The sequence below is a fragment of the Lissotriton vulgaris genome, chromosome 10, assembly GCF_964263255.1.
Source record: "Lissotriton vulgaris chromosome 10, aLisVul1.2, whole genome shotgun sequence".
NCBI classification, from domain to species: Eukaryota; Metazoa; Chordata; class Amphibia; order Caudata; family Salamandridae; genus Lissotriton; species Lissotriton vulgaris.
This window is the reverse complement of record NC_141698.1, coordinates 9,142,144-9,162,837: the sequence shown is the minus strand read 5'-3', so window position 1 is coordinate 9,162,837 and position 20,694 is coordinate 9,142,144. Positions and strand designations below refer to the sequence as shown.

The following is a 20,694-nucleotide window of genomic DNA, read 5'->3' as shown; positions in this document are numbered from 1 at the left end:
GATTTAGCCTCAGCCCTACCGGCCTGTCTCCTCCTCCAGCGACCCTGCTTCAAGAAACCTGGAGGAACTGTGCTGTCTTCAACAAAGACTCTCGTCTCCTGTGGACACTGGATTTGTCCAGCAAGAAACCAACACAAGCACTCTGGATCCAGGCAGATCCGCTGCACCTGCACCACTCTGCACCCGAGGCCCACGGCCCGAGTCTAGGTGGCCCACCGACCCAGTGAAGTCTCCCCAGCGATCCTGACCTGGGACCCAGAGTTGGACTATCTCTCCTGACTTTCTCCTCAACGCCCGTTGCCTCTACCTGAAGGGTCCTCCTGAATGCCACTATAACTGGTGAGAGAACCTGATGCTAAAAGACAGCCCTGCACCTGCAGCGCCCCAGGCTTGGCGTGCAGGTATCCCCCCCAGTCTCCCCCCCCCCGCCCCCACTATCCCGCTTACCTCTCCAGTCGCCCAATTCCTTCAGCCAACCTCAGGAACCAAGCCTGCAACCTTTTCCCTCCACTGAGGATCGCCATTGATTTTCCACGGGGCCCAATGCCTTCTTTGCACTCTACACCCAGCTGCCCCGGCACGCTGGTGGTGCAGTCTCAGTGCTCTTTGGTGGCCCCTCCTGTGCTGATCTTAACCCCCAGGGCCTGTGTCCCTGAACTCTTCAAGGTGCCCCCAGCTTCCATAGGATAACATTGGGCCCAGTGATCTCTGCACCCTTCCACCCCAGTGCCACTGGTGGTGCAGTACCTACCTTGGTCAGACCCTTGCCCAGTGTTAACCCAAGCCGCTTACTTATCTGTTAATTACTCACCTGTCGTTTTCCCCATAGAATTGCATTGGTCTTTCACTGTGTTGTCGTAAGTGTGATTCTAAATACAAAGTATCTCTTTCTGTATTGAATAGCATTCCGTGCACTTGCAAAGTATTGTTACTGCTATATAAAACCTATTGCCAGTAACTGAAAGTATTGCATACATTTCTACTTAACTGTAACGGAGTTCAATTTGGTTCCTAGAAATTAAAGTAATATTGTTCTACAAACAATGGCCTGGAGTCAATAATTGAGCATATTCATGCCTTATATGAGTATGTACACCAAATGCATTCACACTACCCTCTGATAAGCCTAACTGCTCAGCCCAGGTACCACTAAATTGAGAGTAAGGTATTATCTACTTTTACCTCTGCCTACCTTTGGGGACTCACTAGACTCTGTGCTCACTATCCCTCTTTTTGGTATATGTTAGAAATGGGGGTCTCTAGTTGGCAATGGTTTGCACCTTTGTCCAAGTAGGGACCCTTGCTTCTAGTCAGGGTAAGGGAGTTACACCCTTAGACAACCCCTGCTCACCCCCTTGGTAGCTTGGCATAAGAAGTCAGGCTTATCTCAGGGACTGTAAATCATTTGTGCACACATACAGTAACACAGTTAAAACACTACAAATGGACACCACACTAGTTAAAAAAAAAGGAAATCTTTATCCAAAGCAAACAAGACCAAAATGATAAAAATCCACAATACATTTGCCAAGATATCACAAAAAATAGGTTATTCACAAAAATAAAGCTTGTAGAAACAAATAGCTCCTTGTGGGGCTATTAGACGCTGTGACGGACGAAAATCCCAAACTGCGGCACTGACCGCGAGGTGCGTGGCATCTGGCCTGGAGTCACATGGACCCAAAAGAACAGTGCCTTGGCAAACGATGAAAAAAAAGACGCTGCACGGTGTTGGGGAGGTGACGCTTAATTGGCGCTGGGCGGCGTCAGTTCCTTATGATCACAGGGGAGGTGCGGCGTCGGTTCCTTACTGCGATCCAGGGGAGGTGAGGCCCCTGTTCCATTTCTAAAAGCGTTTTATGTAGCGTGAACTAGACCCGAAGATAACTTACGGAGTGCTTTTCACGAGCACTAGTTTCCTTACAGATGGAAACATCCTTTTTTGTTAAGCTCCGGGAGCGTAAGTGATTTGCCCAGAATCACAGTATGTTGAGCGTCCTTGCCGAGACTCAAACCTGGTTCCCCAGCTTCAAGGTCGACCACTCTAGCCATAAGGCTCCATCCTTACTGTTGCCAAGCAGGTGGCATCGGTTCCTTACGACGAGGGGGGGAGGTCTATGGATTTGCCCACATCAAGTATCTGCTCCACGATGATGACGTGCCGGTGAGGTCTGGGCACTGCGTCGTGAGTATTATGGACAGTGACCTCGGCTCCGATGCAGGCAGCGGTCTCAGTGATTGTAAGAAAATGGCTCTGTATATACTGGACCAAAGTAATGTACAGTGTGCACAGAGTCCACAGTCCCCAGAGGTTTGGCAGAGGCTAAAGTTAGATCTAACCTTACTCTCTAAAGTGGTAGCTTGGTCGAGCAGTAAGGCAGTATCATCGGAAAGTGTAAAGCATTTGTTGTACACAACGTCAGCAAATGGTCTCACACACTCAAGAACTGAACTCTAGGCCAATTGTTTGTATACAAATATATAGTTGTTTTATTTTAGAACCAACAAGGTATCAAAATATATTTTCTCAGAATGAGTTACTTTAGTTAAATACTTTTCAAATAGGCAATACACTTTTGAGTACAATAGTTAAGTTGTTGCTATAGGCAACCCAATTTCAAACACAATGTGACATTGAGCTCAATGAGAATTTCAAGTTAAATGCAATTCATTACTTTATGGATTACTTTTCTAACCACAGGACTAGATCTTAGATTCAGTCCTGGGACATCTCCTGTAAACAATTGAGTAAAAGCGTTTTGGTGACAGTAGTGATTTTTAAGGAATATGATTGTTTTTTAAAAGTTGACACTTTGAGACTTTTTCACATAGAATCACCAATGTAATCCTATGGGAGTGTGGTGGGGTAGGAGAAAGGGACCGGAGACTGGATCGAGGTATATATGGCTTTATTTTTATGAATGACCTCATTTTAGTAATAGATAGTCTTTCCTGTGAAAAACTAGCTGGGTCCGTTGTTGCTACGTAATAAACAGGGGTTCTGCCCAAATTACCCTCCCATACCTGGGCAAGGAGCATCGTAAAGATGAAAAAATAGAAAAAGAGGTATTGAGGAATCAATAACGTATAAGCTACTTCAAAACAAGATACAATTTATTATCCTGTTTTTTACAGTGATTTCTGTCGTCATTAAATGATATGATTTAATAAGGACAATATAAAGAGTCAAAAGACAAGGAGGTCAACATATATACAATATACAATAAGAAAAATAATCCTATCAATGCAATATATACATTATATATACAACAGTGTGTACCCTAAACAAAAAAGAAAAAAGAGAAAAGCACAATCAATTTTCTGTAAATACCCACTCCTCAATTTGAGTGGAGTATCTCAACCAAGGTAGTCCTTATAGCGCAAAAGTTATTTCTCCTAATCAAAAACAAAGTAATGATTACAAAAAGCGCTTGATATTATTTACAAAATATACAGTATGGTAGGACTCCTTAATCCGATGTCGACGCAGTCGCGTTTCCGCCAACAGTTTCTTGTGGCTTCATCAGGACAAGGGTACTTAAAAGGCTCACGCGGTCCCCCCCAAAAACAATTAGGGGACACAACCCTGGGGGTACAGCCAACCTCCTCTTCAGGGACATACAGTTCAGGCTCTCCTTAATACTCCAAAATAACAGTTCTGGGTCAACAACGTAAAGACTCCAGGGTCGTGTGTCTAAACACACACATGGGCGTTTCACACACCTTCAGCTGACTCACGGGGAAACCTCAACACCTTTCAGCTCCCCAGATAAACATTCAACAAGAGATGCACTCGACAGTCATCCGGCCAGTCCACCGTCCGTGAAACTGCAGGTCCGTTGTTGCAGCTAATCCCGGGGACCTTCTCCTGCTGTTCGCTTCCTTCGAGGGACGCTCTTGGGTCGGCTTGGTTGAAGCATCTCCACCATACGACATGCAGAAGGAAAAAAGATCTAGCCGCCGTCAGGCAATAGTCCTCTTTATACAATGCCCTAGGGTAAACCAGGGAGTGAGGGACTACCGCTGTCTGTGTATATACAAAATACTATATACAAAAGGGAACGATGGTGAGCGACAGTGCAGGAGGTGAAATAAGGGTAACAGGGGGGAAGGAAGAAACCTGCGGAAGTGTGGTGACTTGTATACAATTAGTGCCCCCAGGCGCCGACTCTTTACAAGCGCTCTCATTTCGGGAAGTCTCCCCGCCTCCCCACCCAGCCCGACGCTCTCTGCCGTACCTGGCTTAGCCACACTCCTCCAGGAGTGCGGCTGGGCGAATCGTGGGGACGGTGGCCTCCTGGCTTCTCTGCTTAATTGGTTCTTCTTTCATCTTCTCCCGATGCTTGTTGCGCTCTCGGCCTCCCTCGATTCTCGAACTTCACCCGCTCTGCTCCCTCCTCGGTGACGTCACACGCCAAGTCTTGTGCTTCCTCCTTTTTGACGAACCCGGTTGGACCTGCTTCCTCCATGGGCGGGGCTTCAAACGTTGAATAGGCACAATTAACGGAGCCGTCCTCATCTACATCTCCTTGAGATTTCCAAAAAGGTTCTGTGTCCGTTGTCCACTCGCTCTGCAGTAAGTGGAGAGAGGGGAGAGTGGCAGAATCAGCGACCCACCATTCCATTGTTGAGGGGATATTTTCTACGGACGGGGTCCCCTTGCTACATACCTCCCCCCTGGTTTCTCCCGATCGGGGACGAAAGAAGCCCGAAATAGAAAGTCTGCATTACAGTTTTCTTTGCCCTTTTTGTGCTTAACTTTAAAGGAGAAGGGCTGTAGAAACAAGAAACACCTAAGTATCCAGGGATTCTGTGATTTGTTCTGGTACATCAACTGTAGTGGAGCGTGATCAGTACAGAGAACAAAGGGTTGCCCATCCATATAATACTTTAGTTTGTCCACAGCCCATCGTATGGCCAGACATTCTCTTTCAATAGTGGGGTACCTGGTTTCGCGAGGGTGCAACTTCTTACTTATGAAGAGAATAGTGTGTTCCATATCATCGGGACCTTTTTGAGACAATACGGCCCCTATGCCAGTGTTAGAGGCATCGGTGGCTAGTAAGAAAGGTTTGTCAAAATTTTGAGAAAGGAGTACAGGACTAGTGGTAATGGCCTGTTTTAGGTTTTCAAATGCTTGTCTAGCAGACTCATTGGGATGTTTGAGCTCCGTATTGCGTATATCTTTTTTTAGGAGGTCCGTGAGGGGCCTAGCTATTTCAGCAAAGCTCGGGAGGAATCTTCTATAGTATCCGATTAACCCCAAAAAGGCTCTTAATTCATTTTTGGATGATGGGAAAGTTTTTTTTTACTATTGCCTTGACCTTTTCCTCTTGTGGCGCAATGACTCCGTCTCCCAACATGTATCCAAGGTATTTAACTTTGGAGAAGGCTGCCCTGGACTTTTTGGCGTTTACATGCAGACCGGCGGTGTTCAGGGCTGTTAGAATGGCTTGAATATTTTGCAAATATTCGGTCCATGAGGTGTTAAAAATGACAATGTCATCCAAATATACTGAACAAAACTTCTTATACGGATGTCATTCATCAGTCTCTGGAAGGTTGTCGGTGCGCCATGGAGCCCGAACGGTAATACATTAAATTCAAAGAGTCCCTTGTCGGTGGAAAATGCGGTTTTACATTGGTCTTCTTCCCTGAGGGGCACTTGCCAGTAACCTTTCGTTAGGCCCAGCGTTGTGATAAAATGAGCTTCTCCAATCTTCTCTATCAGTTCATCCACCCTACGTATTGGGTATGCGTCACATGAGGATATTGCTTGCATTAAGGGAGCGGAAGTCCATGCAGAACCCGGTGGAGCCATCTGGTTTTGGTATCATGACAATCGGTGATGACCAACTACTTCTAGACGGACGTATCACTCCCAGCCTTAACATTTCTTTTACTTCTCGCCTGATGTCATGCCTTCTGGATGCCGGTATTCTGTACGGTCTCATCTTGACGTGTTTACCTTCTTCCGTTTCAATTCGATGCTCAATGAGATTAGTACGTCCAGGCGTGTCGGAGAACATTGGGGCAAAAGGCTGGAGGGCAATCTGTAGCTCTTTTTTCCTTTCCTGAGGTAATTTCTCGTTTACAGGTAACTGTTCCAGTGTTGTGGTCTTACTTGGGACGGGCAATCCGAACTGGGAGGACTTTGGAATCGGCCCCAACCGTTTTTTAAGGAGATTTGTGAAGACATTGGGTTCTCGAAGGAGAAATCTGCAATCTATAGGTGGTGTTGCCCAACGTTTCTATGACTGGGTACGGTCCCATCCATTCGCTCTGGAACTTTTTGTTGGAAGACAGCAAAAGGACCAAAGCCCAGACACCTACTATCATGTTTCTCCATTTTCTTCCACGGTTGTAATATAGTGTTTGTCGCTGTTGACTCTTTGCGAGGTTTGAATAGGCCAGGTCTCTTAACTTTCCCAACTTGCTTTTTAGCTGTTGCGTATATTCTAATATCGATATTTGTTCCTCTCTATCTTCTTTTTCCCATGCTTGTTTCGTTATTTCCAATAATGTTCTGGGCCGTTTTCCATACAATAACTCGAAAGCGGAATACCCTGTACTGCTTTGAGTCTGCGCCCTGAGGACATAAAGGCCAAAGGCAAGAGTAGATCCCAATCTTTTTTTTCTAGGGATAGCCTTTTACGCAAGGTGGTCTTTAGGGAGCTGTTATACCTTTCCACCAGACCGTCGGTCTGGGGATGGTAGGCTGAGGTTCGTATATGTTTCAGATTTAGCGACTTACAGACCTCTTTCATAAGCGGCGATACAAACGGGGTCCCCTGGTCCGTTAAAATTTCCCTGGGGAACCCCACGCTCGAAAACAGTTCCAAGAACTTCTCAGCTATATTCCTAGTGGTAGGGGCTCGTAGGGCAAAGGCCTCCAGGAAACGAGTGGTGTAGTCAACTATTACCAGCGCGTAAGTGTGTCCCTTAGCTGTCTTTGGAAGGGGCCCAATGATGTCCATGCCCACTCTATCAAATGGAGTCCCTATAATAGGAAGTGGCTTCAGGGGTACAGCTGGGGGTTTACATAAATTACTGTTTTGACACACCTCTCACGTTTTACAATACTCAGAGGCTTCTTTATAAATGCATGGCCAGTAAAAACTTATAAAGATATTCTGTAGTGTTTTCTCACCCCCCCCCCCCCTCCCCCAGGAATGTCCAGCGGTTAAGTGGATAGGAGCATAGAAAAGGATTTGCTCCCTAAAGGCTTTTGGTACTAGTAACTGTCTTGTCTCACCGGCTTTTCCCTCTCTGTACAACAAATCGTAGTCTATGATGAACCTAGGGTAGGGGCAATTACTATTGGTCTGAGCGACATGAGCCAGTTCCCACGCATTGAACAGGGTGGCATCATTAGCTTGCACAAATCTAAAGTTTCGGTCTAATACCCAGGGGTCCAAAGCAATCAGGGCCGGTGCTAGGTGCTCCTTTCCTTTCGTTACCTCCCTTATCTCAGTTTGAAACATGGACTGGAAATCAGGATTATCCACCCCTTTGATTAGGTCCTCCGGTAAAGATTCTATTACTCCTACCTTTATCTTACAGGGAGACCTTCCCCTGGGACAGAGTGGTACTATGGCTAATGAGTAGGGTTTGACATCACCATGGATGCACCTGATGTGTACTATCTGGTCTGGGACAACCTGTTCGGGAAGGACTAACGCTTTTTGTATTACCAATCGCCTACACCCGGAGTCTAGCAGAGCCCGTATCTCCTTGCAATTAATGGTGACACGTACATAAAAGGAAGGCCCCATCTCTGCGGTGTACATCACAGCTCTTGGGACGTAGCCCACTTCCATGGGCCAACCTTTTAAACCTCCACTCTCTGGCCCACTGCGGTTCCCGTCTTGGAAGGTTCCCTTCCCAGTTGCTATCACTTATTTAAGGTACATCAGAAAATTACAAGCTCTTACCCTAGAAGAATCCTTTTTCCGAGCCCATACCAAACAGTTGCCCTGAGGACCATTCCAAAGTTCATCCCAACGGTGGTATCCACATTCCATTTAATTCCAACCATTGAACTGCCATGTGTTCTTCAGACAGACTGCAGGAGAGAGGAATTCCATACCCAAGAAGTTAGGCTCCATTAATGTAGTACACGAGGGAACGCTTAACGCTTTCATTAAACTTAGCCACTCGTCGTTGCTTTCTCCATACCACATAAAGGAGATGTCCTGTTCTAAAGGGGCATAGCCAGATGGCTTGTTAAGAATATCCAAATTTGCTGCACAAAAGCCAAAAGGCAGCTGCCTGCTCTACCCAAATCTCACCCCACTCCCAAAATGAGACTTCCGCACATGGGAGTACTGCTTTGCAGTTTATGCAGCGCATATGTATATATAGCTGCACATGCCACAAATGGAATATGTTACATACCCCTTAAGCATCTGTTTGTGGCATGTAGCGCTGTTGATTCACATGTGCCTACCCGAAAGCCTCTGGTTGTTGCATATGTCCGTTTAACTTTCTTCCTTTTGCGTGGTCATCTAACTTTTCTTATTTATGCTCCATCTCCATCCTCGCCCACCATACGGAAAACAATCTTGGATCCAATGCCCATTATCAATCTTAGTAGGAGTCACTATACTTTATGACTTGAAAGGCTGCTTCGAAGAAAAATGAGTTGCTCACTAGATGGCAAGAATATACAGAGTGTGTGAATCTACAGCATTGTATATCGCAATCGAATGCTTACAGGGTAATTTACATATTCCATATCTTTAAAATAGTACAAATGTTTATATTATCCGTATGTTACCCTGAAGTTGCATTATGATTAACATTTCTTTGTGAATCTTACACCTATTGTATTTTCTTAATATTGAGGGTATATTCTGTATTTCATTGAGGTGAAAGTCTCTGTAATGTCTTTGGGAGTCATTGGGTGCAAGGTGTGACTTGTGCTATCCCTAATACTAACGTTGAGAACTGTTTGCACTCTGTGCTTGTCCTGTTGGTTGTAAAAAATAATGAAAAACGTGAGGTCAAAAGAAAATGTAGCTACATTTTAATGGTTATTTTTTGTTATGTGTTTTGTATTCACATTGTTCTCCTTCCCTATTGTCTGATGAATTGCTCGTCATTTATAGAACTTTAAAGTAGTACTGAGAGAGCTGGGCTAATGGAGAGCAATGTGGATGCACCTGCCATTGTTTTTAGGTGTTTTGTGTGCGAGATGATGTAACAAAATATAGAATTATTCATTCTAAACTGACAGTTAGCTGTGGGATCACACTCGACTATGTTAATTTTTTGACCATCCCTGCTACGTTGAAGGAAACAAGATAAACTATTTCAAGTACACTTTTTTTTTATTTTGTTTTTTTTATTAGCAGATAAATGGGCATGTTTTAGGATGATCTTTGTGTTTGCGTGAGCCACTGTGGCTAAATGATTTTTCTCTGCAGATGAGCTTTTTGAAGAGTGACTTGCATGCCGATAATTCACTTTCACTCCTATACTGTTATTCCACTCTTTGCTGTCTAGTCTAGGACTGAAGAGAAGATTGAGCGTTTTAAGAAAGCAGTAGAATATTACTCTGTGGCCACCAAGCCGCGACCATTACCTTTGGGCCCTTCTCCATTCCTAGGTAAGCATTAAGAACTGCTCTTCGGCATGCATTCTTTCATAAAAAAAACTTTCTTGGTTGAGTGCACTACAGCTTTAGCTCAAAGTCTGAGAGCGTCCTAATTATGAGCTTGTCCACTTTTACCTGCACTCCAGACAACTGGTGAAAGGTGCCCCCGACGACCCAATCAGTACCAATTTAATAGCCTGTCATGTCATGTCATGAGTGGTTTTTGTGATTGTTGACAAGGAAGGCAATTGTTTTTCAAATATACACTTTTAATATTGGTATTTGTCCCCAGATCTGTGTCTAAGGTCTGTCTGGTGAACCTTCAGAACGGGGAGGTTGGCTGTGAGTGTTCTTTATTCAGCGTAAACCTCATTGTTTCTAATCCTCTTCTGAGTCCAGGACATTGTGTGCAAAACACTAGACAGGCCATGCCAGGTTCCCCCATCCAAGATGACATCCATAGTCTGCCTCCGGAGCCATCTTCTTAGTTCTTCATCATTATCGGTGCCACTTAGCATCTTAGCATGGAATCTTCTGTGAACACGGAAGCTAAGATTCCATATATTTGTGGCATCACCTGCTTTCAAAGCCTCCCCAATCAAAAATATGTTTAGCAATACTTTAATGCAATCAATTAGTACAAAAGCTCTTTATCAAATAAATGGGATGATAGGTGTGCGAAACCAGAATGTTTAAACTCCATCACAGCATGTCCTGTCAGTGACATCATCACCCATCAATCCTGTTTGGGCAGTCGTGAACCCAGCAGAAAACGTACTTATCAACCTTCCTTGTACCTCCATTTCCATCCAATTCCTCATTGCCCTTTGCCAAGAACCTCCACTCCCCTGCAGCCAATGCCTGAACATTATATTTCTCTCGTAACTGCATGCTAAACCTCACTAACAATTTTGTTCATTAAAGCATTCAGAATTGAGAGGCAGCATGCTCTGTTGCAAACTGCCACCAGTGCCCACAACCCCCATGTGCCTAACTAGCAAGGCCCAGGGTTTCTAGAAAGAAGTCTCGAATTTTGTGAGAATAAGAGGCCTGCAGTAAACTTTGACAGGAATAGATAAAGGGTAAGGACGGCATGGGTGTTGATGATACATAAGATCTCAGCATTGGGTATGTTGTAGAAAATACTAATGGATTTTTTTAGAGGGATATCCAATTCCATAAGAAATTGGTCGAGTGTTGTGTTGTCTTCTGAAGTTGTAAAGTTTTTGCAACCCTTATAAGTATTTATGGTGGGGAAGGCAGTGGTTGAGTTGAATGAAGGTAATCTGTAATTTGTTTTATAGGTAGTGTAAGAGCCAGTGTGTGTTTGAGATCAAGAGGGAGTAGAAATAATAAGTGTTAAGTAAGATGAGACATAGCAGTATCTGCAGTTGTGGAAAGAAGTAATCCCACATAACCGTGCAGCATCCATGGTTGGATGAAAGATTGTGACCACATAACTGAGCGAGAACTATTTTCTGATGGAGACTTGTGACCTCAGATTCGTCATCTTTTGAATGTTCCCCCAAGCGTCAGTCTGGATCCGGAAAATCTTCAGCAGCAGTCCTGCACGCCGGTAGGTGGTGTCACCTGGCTCTGCAGAGACATTGTTCTGTTACACCGTTCCCACTAGAAGAGGTAGGAGTGCGTATTATGACAACAGGACGTCAAAGTGCAGGGATTGAGTTCATTTACACCATCAGAGACTGTTGTCCCAATCCCTAGCTAACTCAGTGACTCACCCGAGCCCCTAACTTTCCTGTGGTGGCAGGTGATTTTGGCAACCTTGAACATGACACATTATCCCCAAGGGTATCTTGGAAACAGATCTTACCCTTTCTGTTATTTACTTGTGCATGCCATGGTAAATACAAGAACGATATGAATAATGTTTTCAATGCATTTATTGAAACAAATGTAATCTTGGATAGAAAGAGTGAGCTGTGATTATTAGGCAGATAAAACAAAGCAATGTAACCAACATTTCTATATATATTATGAGCTATACCTACCCATACTCTGAGGGCATTGAGTATGTACACTCTGCATGATCTTAGGTTATGCTGAGGACCCATACCGAACTTACTTGGTCTAGAGCAGGATTGGCAATCCCTCTCTGCAGGATCAGGATGGAAGATCAGCGTTAACAGAGCTGCATGTCGTACACAGCATTGGTTCCAGGTCCTTCGTGGCTGGAGTGTTCCCAGTCCAGTAAAGGGACAGTGCACTGTTTGTATAATAAAACTACTATGTTAGCTCTGATACACTGATGTGTCTTGATAATAGTGGTCTCCAAACTGGCAACACAAACACTAAGATATCTTCTTAGTCTTGAACTAAATGTACAGGCAATGTAGCAGGAAAGGCTTTCTAAAAACAAGCAACATGTACAGTGTCTTCCTAGAATAATATTGTGTAAATAGAATGTCTAAAATGAAGTCTGCTACAACGTGTAAAATGTAAAACTAAAAGACGAACCAAAGTGGGTCCATGAGGGCCTTACTACAGTTTCGCTCTGAAAGTCAAGTGCAGAGTTGTATATTTACGCTACCATGTGCGCTAATGGCAGTTCCTTTGTTTCTGCACCTGCACACATATATTTGAGGCTATCCCTCATCTTTAGGTTTAAAGTATTTTATTGAAGCAGGGTAAAGAAGGAAACAATAGGGCATGAAAAGAAAGAACCACAGGTGCTCCACAATAAATGCATACAGTATATTAGATACATCACAGCAGTTCAGTTCCCGCCATAGGCTCCTTCCGGCATGGATACACAGCTCGTGCGCCTGTGGTGAAGGACAAATGAAAAAAGAAAGAAGGGGGGGGGGGAGGGAAGGGGAGGGGGGGTGAGGGAAAGGGGGGGACGGAGGGGGAAATGAGGGGGGGAGGGAAAAAAGGGGGGATGGGGAAACAACCCTGCTCCACAACCTACCCAACCTACCCAACCTACAAAGCCCCCCAACTACCACACCCCAACCCACCCCCTGTACTGTGCCAATGACCTCCAGCTCTCCCCTGATAGCGACCCTCCGGTCGACTCCGCTACTCAACGCCAACTTCCGACCAATCAAACAGGCGGATCCGGTGGCGGTGTCAGTCGTAGCAACCTAAGATACCTGGGGCAGGTGATCTCCCTGAACTCAGAACACAACAAGCTATGGAAAGGCGCCCACAGCTCCTCAAAAGCATCTGTATCCCCCAGTGCTACCAAAGACATCTTTTCCATGCCAAGGACATGCCACAATCTATGCAGCCAGCCGACAACAGTGGGAAGTGTGGTGGAGCACCAGTGTATGAGAATGTTTTGCACCGCCGACCCTAAGGCTATCGCAATCTGTCTGCCCCTTCTATACCTGAGAGGATACATCAACCCATTCGGCAACCCCAGCAGGACATAGGCAGGGAACCGTGGCAGCTCTATCTCAAAACATTTGTCCACCTCATCAAGAACCTCCTCCCAATAAGAAGCCAAAAGGGGACAGTCCCACAGTATGTGTGTAAGCGTGCCAGTTTGGCCACAGTTACGCCAGCACGTCCCCGGGATTGACCTATCCATCTCATGTAATTTCTCAGGAGTGCGGTACCAGTAGGTCGAAATTTTAGTGAAGGTCTCCGTGAGCCCCATGTGATAGGCCGAGTGGCGTGAGCGGTAGGAGATGTGGTCCCATTCTGTGTGGCTCAACACTCGTCCGAGCTCCCGTTCCCAGCGCTCCCTACCGGGGTTGTGAATGTAAAAGGGGGGGGGGGCTGCAGCATCTTGTACAAATCGGAGATAAGTTTAGCGTCCGACGTGCGAGTGATTAACCAGCGCTCGTACACCGTGATCTCCCGATCCGCCGATTCGCGTACTTGGGGTTGTAGTGCCCAGTGGCGCGCCTGCATATACCTCATGCGCTCCGTCTCAGGGAAGCCGTATTCCCGCCGTAAGTCCTGAAAGGGGATGACACCCTTGGGGCCATATAGGTGATGCAAAGTGCAACAGCGGGCCTCCCATCAGCTGTCGTAAGCACCAGGCTCCAGTCCCGGACCGAAGTCCGGATTGCCAGTTAACGGCGTGAGGGGGGAGGGGAAGGTGGTAAATTCATGCTTAATGGCCACCGAGTCCCACACACGAAGTGGGACACGTGTCACAAAAGATGCGTAGAGGTTGGAGGGCCGGTGTGGCCTCCTCAAGAACGGCACCTCCTGTAGCGTTCTGCCTGCTAACGCCTGGTCCTGGAACAGCCAGTGCTTGTCCGACTCCCACCGGCTCCATTCCACCAGGTAGCGAAGTTGGGCGGCCTGGAAGTATTTCCGTAAATCTGGTATCCCCAGCCCCCCCGATTCGGGCGCCAGCGTTGCAATGTTCCTCTTAATCCGCGGTCTACGGCCCTGCCACACAAACCGCGCAATGGCCGATTGAGTCTCTGCAAGCCACCCTGTGGGAGGCTGGAGCGGCAACGCTCTAAACAGGTATAGCACCTGAGGCAGGAGGGTCATCTTTACTGCGGCCACCCTACCGAGCAGCGACAACGTGCCTTTGTCCCACCGGCCCAATTCCTCTCTGATTTTGGAGCTCAAAGCCGCATAATTGGCCGTGACCATCGCCGGGAGGGAGGGCGCCAACAGGATCCCTAAATACGGAATTTGGTCCCTGGACCAGCTCAGAGGATAAAGTCTCTGCAGTTCCGCCCTGGTGGCGCCTGTGAGCGAAATGTCGAGGGCAGCTGATTTCCCAAGGTTGACCTTGAAGCCCGCCACCGCGGCGAAGAGGTCCAATTCAGCAATGCAAGCCGGCAGCGACCTCCGTGGGTCATCGAGCGTCAAAATGACGTCATCTGCATATAGGCTGATCGCGTGGGGAAATGCGCCCATCTTAACCCCGACAATGTCGGGGTTCTGCCGAACCCTTTGAGCAAACGGCTCCATATAAAGACCAAAGAGCAATGGGGACAGAGGGCATCCCTGTCGCGTGCCCCTCTCTATGGGGAAGGGCCGGGAACTGCCCCCGTTCACTCGGACCACCGCAGACGGGAACCGGTAACAGTTGAAGATTAAGTGCCGAAACTTCTCGCCTATCCCGAACTTGCCCAAGACCTTCTCCAGGTAGGGCCAGTGCACCCGGTCGAATGCCTTCTCCGCATCTATGGAAAGGAGCATTCTTTCCCCGGGGATCCTGGAGGCCTTCTCAAGAATATGAGTTACCCTCTTTGTGTTGTCCACTGTCTGCCTACCAGGTACAAAGCCCGCCTGATCCGGGTCGACCATGCCCGGGAGATGAAGTGCCAAGCGTGCTGCCAATATGCTGGTGTACACTTTCAAGTCCGTGTTCAGCAACGAGATAGGGCGATAAGACCCACAGGCAGTCCTGTCCTTGCCCGGTTTTGGGATCACGGAGACCGTGGCTTGCAGGAATTCAGGGGGAATGGCACCCGGTTCCGCGAACGTGTTGAAAAGGCGGGTCAACAGAGGCGCCAGCTCCTGACAAAAGGTTTTATAAAACAGAGGGATGAAGCCATCCGGGCCCGGGGCCTTGCCCGGCTTGAGCCGGGAGATCGCCGTGACCACCTCCTCGATACGGATCTCCCGTTCCAAGTACTGGGCCTGTTCCGGTGTCAACGAAGGGAGCTGCACCGACTCCAGGTAGTCCGCCTCTGTCTGAGCAGAAGGGACCTCACCGGTGTAGAAATCTGCGTAAAAACTACGGAAAACGTCCGCTATTTGCTCATCCTCCGTGACCGGGCGCCCGGCCGGGGTAACCAATTCCTTCACTCGGTGCTGTTGGTGTTGCACCCTGAGCTTGTTGGCTAGGAGCCGTCCGCAGCGGTCGCCACCGGTATAATACTTGTGCTTCAGACGAAGCATCGCGTATTCCGCCCGGTCCGTGTCCAGGGCAGACCAGAGTTTTCTGGCGGCTTTCAGCTGCCTCCAGATCCTGGGGGCTCCCGTTCTGTGATGAACCTGCTCCAGCTCCCGCACCAGCCGGGTAAGCTCGTCCCGTTTGAGCTGTCGGTCCTTGTTCTCCGCCGAGGAGAGAGCGATAAACTCGCCCCGAAGCACAGCCTTCAGAGCTGCCCATTGTGTCGCGCGGGAGGTTTCGCCATTGTCATTTACGCGCTGAAATTCCGCGATGGCCGCGCGAATCTGTTCCACCGTCGACCGCTTGTGCAATAATGTGTCCCGGAGTCGCCAAACCCCCCTCGGCCGGGCCACCGGGGGCAGATTGAAGGTGCCCTCTACCGGCGCATGATCGGAAAGAGAGAGGACCCCATGTCAGCGTTCGAGGCGGAAACGAGCATCGGTCCCGACACAAGTAAATGGTCAAGCCGCGCATAAGACTTGTGTGCGTGGGAGAAGTAAGAGTACGCGCGGGTAGCAGGGTGGAGGTGGCGCCACATGTCATGCAAGTCCAGCTCCTCAAGTCGGGTGCGAACCGAGCCCGAAAGCTCTCCCAACTGGTGGCGCCGTTGCACAGACCTGTCTAGCGCCGCGTCAAAAACCAGATTCAGATCCCCCCCCAATCAGAGGTGGACGCCACATCATCCAGTGCCCTATGCAAGAATTGCTCCTGGCGGTCATTGGGGCCGTAGATAGAGCCTACAGTCAGCACCAAACCTCCCACCCTAATCCTGTACGCCAAGAGCCTCCCTTTCTGCTCCGCCACCTTGTGTAAGATCTCCCCCCGGAACCTCCTGGAGAACAGAAGTGCAACCCCTGCCGTTTTGGAAGCGCTGGAGGAGAAAAGCTGCGTGGGGAACTTAGGGGTACGCATTCTGGGACAGTCTTTTGCCAGCAAATGGGTCTCTTGTAACAGGCAGATATCCGCCTGGGAATTCTCTAGCAGAGACAGTACCGCTCGCCTTTTAACCGGATTGTTCAGCCCTTTCACATTCAGAGTGACAACTTTAAGAGCCATCATGGAGGGTAACCAACGAAACGCACATAAGCGGGCGAGGCCCAGCAAGCGAACATATGAGCCACTTCACGAAACCCCAGCGCGCAGCAACATAGGCATCTCTGCGGCACAGTACAGACCCCGAACCCCACAACAGGAGGAACCCCCCCCTTCCCCTGGAACATCACAAACCCAACCCCACACCACTCCCAACTCCCAGTCCCCTCGCTGACCCCCAAACTCAAAACACCCCCCTGCAATTCCCATTCCCGTTCCCCGCTTCTCAAACCATAGAACGAAGTCATTGTCCCAGTCCGGTCCTTTACGGACAAGGCTGTGGAAAGTCAATTTAGTGGACGTCCAGCCACCAACACCTGCACTCGCCATCCCGCCCCCAGAACCCCCGCACCTGCGATAAGAAAAGGCTAATGCAGACTCCCCCCGGAGTGAGTTCAGGCCGTCAGGGCCACTTCACCGGTCGCCGTCGCTCTGGAGGCCTCCTGGATGGCGGCCGACATATCCGCCCGAATCGTGGGCGAGTCCGGCCGCTCCGGCGGCGAGGAGCGCCTCTCCCCAGCCTGCTGCCAGCCGTCCCGGGTGCTGCGTCTGCGGCGCGGCGTCGGGGTGTCTGTATCCGATGCCGTGATGCCCAATACTGTGCAGACATCCTGAAAGGACCGGAGCTGGTGCAATATTCCGTTCCACCGAAAAATCAGGCGGAAAGGGTGCCCCCAAGAGTACTGTGTCCCCTGTTCCCGGAGGAAGTCCGTGGCGATTTTAAAGGATTTCCTTTTCTGCAGTGTAACCGTAGATAAATCCTGATAGAGGGCCACCGGGCGATCACGGAATCGGAAAGGCTGCTGCCGCCGCGCCTCGCGAAGGATCCGTTCCTTTAGGGGGAAGTCCGACAGGAAGGCCAAGATGTCCGGGGGGGCGCCGTGGCTCTGCGGGGGCGGCCCACTCTGTGCGCTCTGTCTATGCGAACCTGGAATTCTTCTGACTCCCCCAGAATTGAGCGGAAGAGGGCCTCCAGGTATGCGGTCACGTCCTCTCCCTCCTCGCCGGACGGGACGCCCCGGACCCTGATGTTGTTCCGCCTGGACCGATTTTCGAGGTCCTCGGCGTGGGCCTGCAGCTCGATCTGTTGCTCCCGCAGCCGCAGGACCTCCTGCTGCAGGTGGGTGATCTCCTCGTCCCTGGAGTGACCTGCTTCTTCCACGGTGTTGACTCGTTCTCCCAGGGAGTCCACCTCTCGCCGGATCTCGCGGACCTCCCCGGCCACCTCCTGCTTCAAAGTCTGAAAATCCTCCCGCAAGGAGCTAAACAGCGACTCGAGGAACGATCGCGTCACCGGGGGTTCACCGCCCTCAGCGCCTCTGGAAGGGGCCGGGGAGTTCGTGGCTGTTTGGCTCCCTCCGCTGCGTAGGGCCCCGCGCCCCAACATGTCCGGCAAAGTCCGATCACCCCTCCTCTGGCCCCTAGCGTTCGACATCCTGGCGGTACGGGAATCAACGATGGCCGTCGCTCGGCGAAAAGGTGACCAAGGCAGCTATACTCCGGCCAGAAAGCTCCGTCACATAGAGGCCCCAAGCAAGGCCGGGCAGCCGGTCCGGGGTTCACAAAATGGCCGCCCGTTACAGTCAATGGGCCAACGCCCAGGGAGTGAGGCCTGCCTCCGTCGCTGGTCCAGTAGCGAAAAACACCGCCGGAGGGCAGGCGTAGGCAGTCGGGGCCGGCACTCCTAGCTGAATAACAGCTCCGGGGGCGTAACACTGCTCCTCCACAACCAGGGCTCGGCCGGAACGGCCGTACGAGGCTAGGACTCTCCAGGCCCCGGTCTTGCGTAGCGGCCGGAGGCCGACTCCGCCTTCCTCGCTCTCCTCCGCTCGGCTCCGCTATCTCCGATTTCCTCTGTTCGGCTCCGCTCCGCCGGCGAAGCCTCCGCCGGCACCTACTCGGCCACTTCGGCTCAGACACTCCACCGGGACAGCACAGGTAGCTGAGCACGCCTTCGAGACCCCAAGCCTGGAAGCCTCGCGGCCCCGGGATCGCACACCAGCCGCCCAGCGGGCTCCGCCCCGGGCTATCTCGGTCAGATTCGCACCTCCGGCGAGTCAATCAAAGCTCAACGGCCACTCCACACCACCACCGGGGTCACCAGGCGCAGTCACATCTTGATCCGGGGGGGAATCAGCGGTTGCAAGCGGTGCAGGGTTTCAGGGGCACGGGAGCTCTCGGCAAGTGCGACCTCTCAGCCCGCCATCTTGGCCACGCCCCTATCCCTCATCTTTAGAGACTAATTTTCAAAAAATTTCTACTAACCAGTCTGCAATATGTCTTCCCGCTAAAACTACAGGACTTAAACCATGTAGGGACTGTTACAAAAAATTTTTGGGGACAAATCCCCATCGGACCGGGACTCAGAGGCCTTAAGTGAATATGACCTAATGCACACTAAGGCCATTTGGAAATGGAAAGTGAAGCTCTAAGTCATGAAATACTGGAAAATGCTATACCATGACTGGTCAAGGTCGAAGGGAAGGTCCTGTTCCCTAATTTGTTAACGCACTAGATCTTCGTCACTGTCTTTAACCAAGTCCAAGAAGAAATGCAAGAAATCCAAGTGGGACTCTGCTCATTAATACCACTCTCGATCTACAGAGAAGGTGCGAGGGTATGAACGTGCCTTCTGGTTTCGCTCCTGAAGTCAGTCCTCTGAGCCGACTCCATCCTTGTTACACACCATGTGGGCTGCTGAATTCATATCTGTGCATAGATCGCCGCCTAGTGTTGGGTCCGGATGATTGCACATTGTTGTCCTGGAAGAGTCTTCGAATTATCACGAGATAGGTGGCTCCTCCCCCGGACTACAGTGCGCACGGGCATCCTCTCCATCCTCAGATTGTTTTTTTCCGCCATTGGGTTCGGATGTACTTTTCTTTGCTCAAGTTCGGAAACTTTTCTAAAGGCCAAAAGGCCTTCGGGGCGTCGGTATGGTTTCGATCCGTGCCGAAATCTTGTTCCAGTTATTCTTAAGCAGGACGTCGATGAGAGCCGCGTGGCCTTTTCAACACCGGTGACGATCGTCGATGGAACGGAGCCCGTTCAAACGATGCCCCCTTTGTAACTGTAAATACCCGCACATCGATGTACACCCGGTGTGCAACAAGTGCTTATCACCGGAGCATAACGAGGACAACTGTCTAGCTTGTGCTCGATTCAGGTCAAAGAAGACGCGTAGACTCCGACGTGCAGCGAGGCAAACTATGTCGAAAAGCCAGCGCCCGACCCAGTGAGTATCTTAGACGCTGAAGACGATGAGGTCGTCGAGACTGAGGATCCAGAACAGCAGTCGGATCCCGGCTCGGAGCATGACTCCAACTATTATGAAGCCGACTAGGATAACGTCGAGGATGAAAACGTCCTCGAGGTAAGGGACGACGTATCCCTCCATCGGAGCCGTTGACGACTCAAGCGATGAACCAGGCCCAGCGGTGGGTACAGGGCCGGAAACAGACACTCAAAGACTTCCAAGGGCTCAGGTCGAGGCATCGCCAGAAGGCCTTAGCCAAGATCTTCAAGAACATTCTATAGCCCTGCGTCAAGGCCCGGCTAAGAATCTATCACATGAGCCATCGGTCCACCTACTAAAAACGAAACCGAAAGCCCTCGAGTCAAAATCAAAACCGAAACTGCTGAAATCAGTCTTAGGATAGAAGAGCTCCAACCCATCGGAGTCGACGAACAAAAGAGGTGTCGACGACCCTGCGGGGTCGAAAGTGAAGGGTGTCGAACCGAAGATCGGTGCGCTAAAGTCCACCATCAAATCCAAGCACGTCGAGCCGACTAAGTCAACGTCGACGGACAGCGACACAAACAAGGGACTCTAGTCTCGGAAGCTTCTCGATCCGAAGCATATAGTCAACAGGCCCCAGCTCGTCAAAGGCCTCGAGTCGAAATCCAAGACCGCCTCAAAAGACCACGTCGAGCAGAAACAAAAAAGCGCGCCTCTGACGCCACAAGCGCCGAAGTCGACGCAAGGACATAAACTTACTGGCGAAAAGGCAAAATCGGTCGGGCCTCCATCGACGCCGGCCCCGAAGAAGGTCGGTCTGTCTAAAGACACTGTGCCGCCAATAAAGTTCGGTCTGCCCCCGACTGCGCGCCCTAAAGCGCTCGATCCGAAGCCTGGGGTCGAAACAACCAAGACAGTGTCGTTGGG

General features: G+C 49.7%; 1 protein-coding gene across 2 annotated transcripts in view; it reads left to right on the top strand.

The window, feature by feature from the left end:
- Positions 1-20,694, top strand: part of FAM120C (family with sequence similarity 120 member C) — a 493,040-nt gene that overhangs the window by 70,448 nt on the left and 401,898 nt on the right. For both annotated transcript variants that reach the window (XM_086940173.1, XM_086940172.1), the window contains exon 5: positions 9,508-9,610. In XM_086940173.1, coding sequence (XP_086796299.1) covers positions 9,508-9,610 — 103 coding nt within the window. The remainder of the gene's footprint in view (positions 1-9,507; positions 9,611-20,694) is intronic.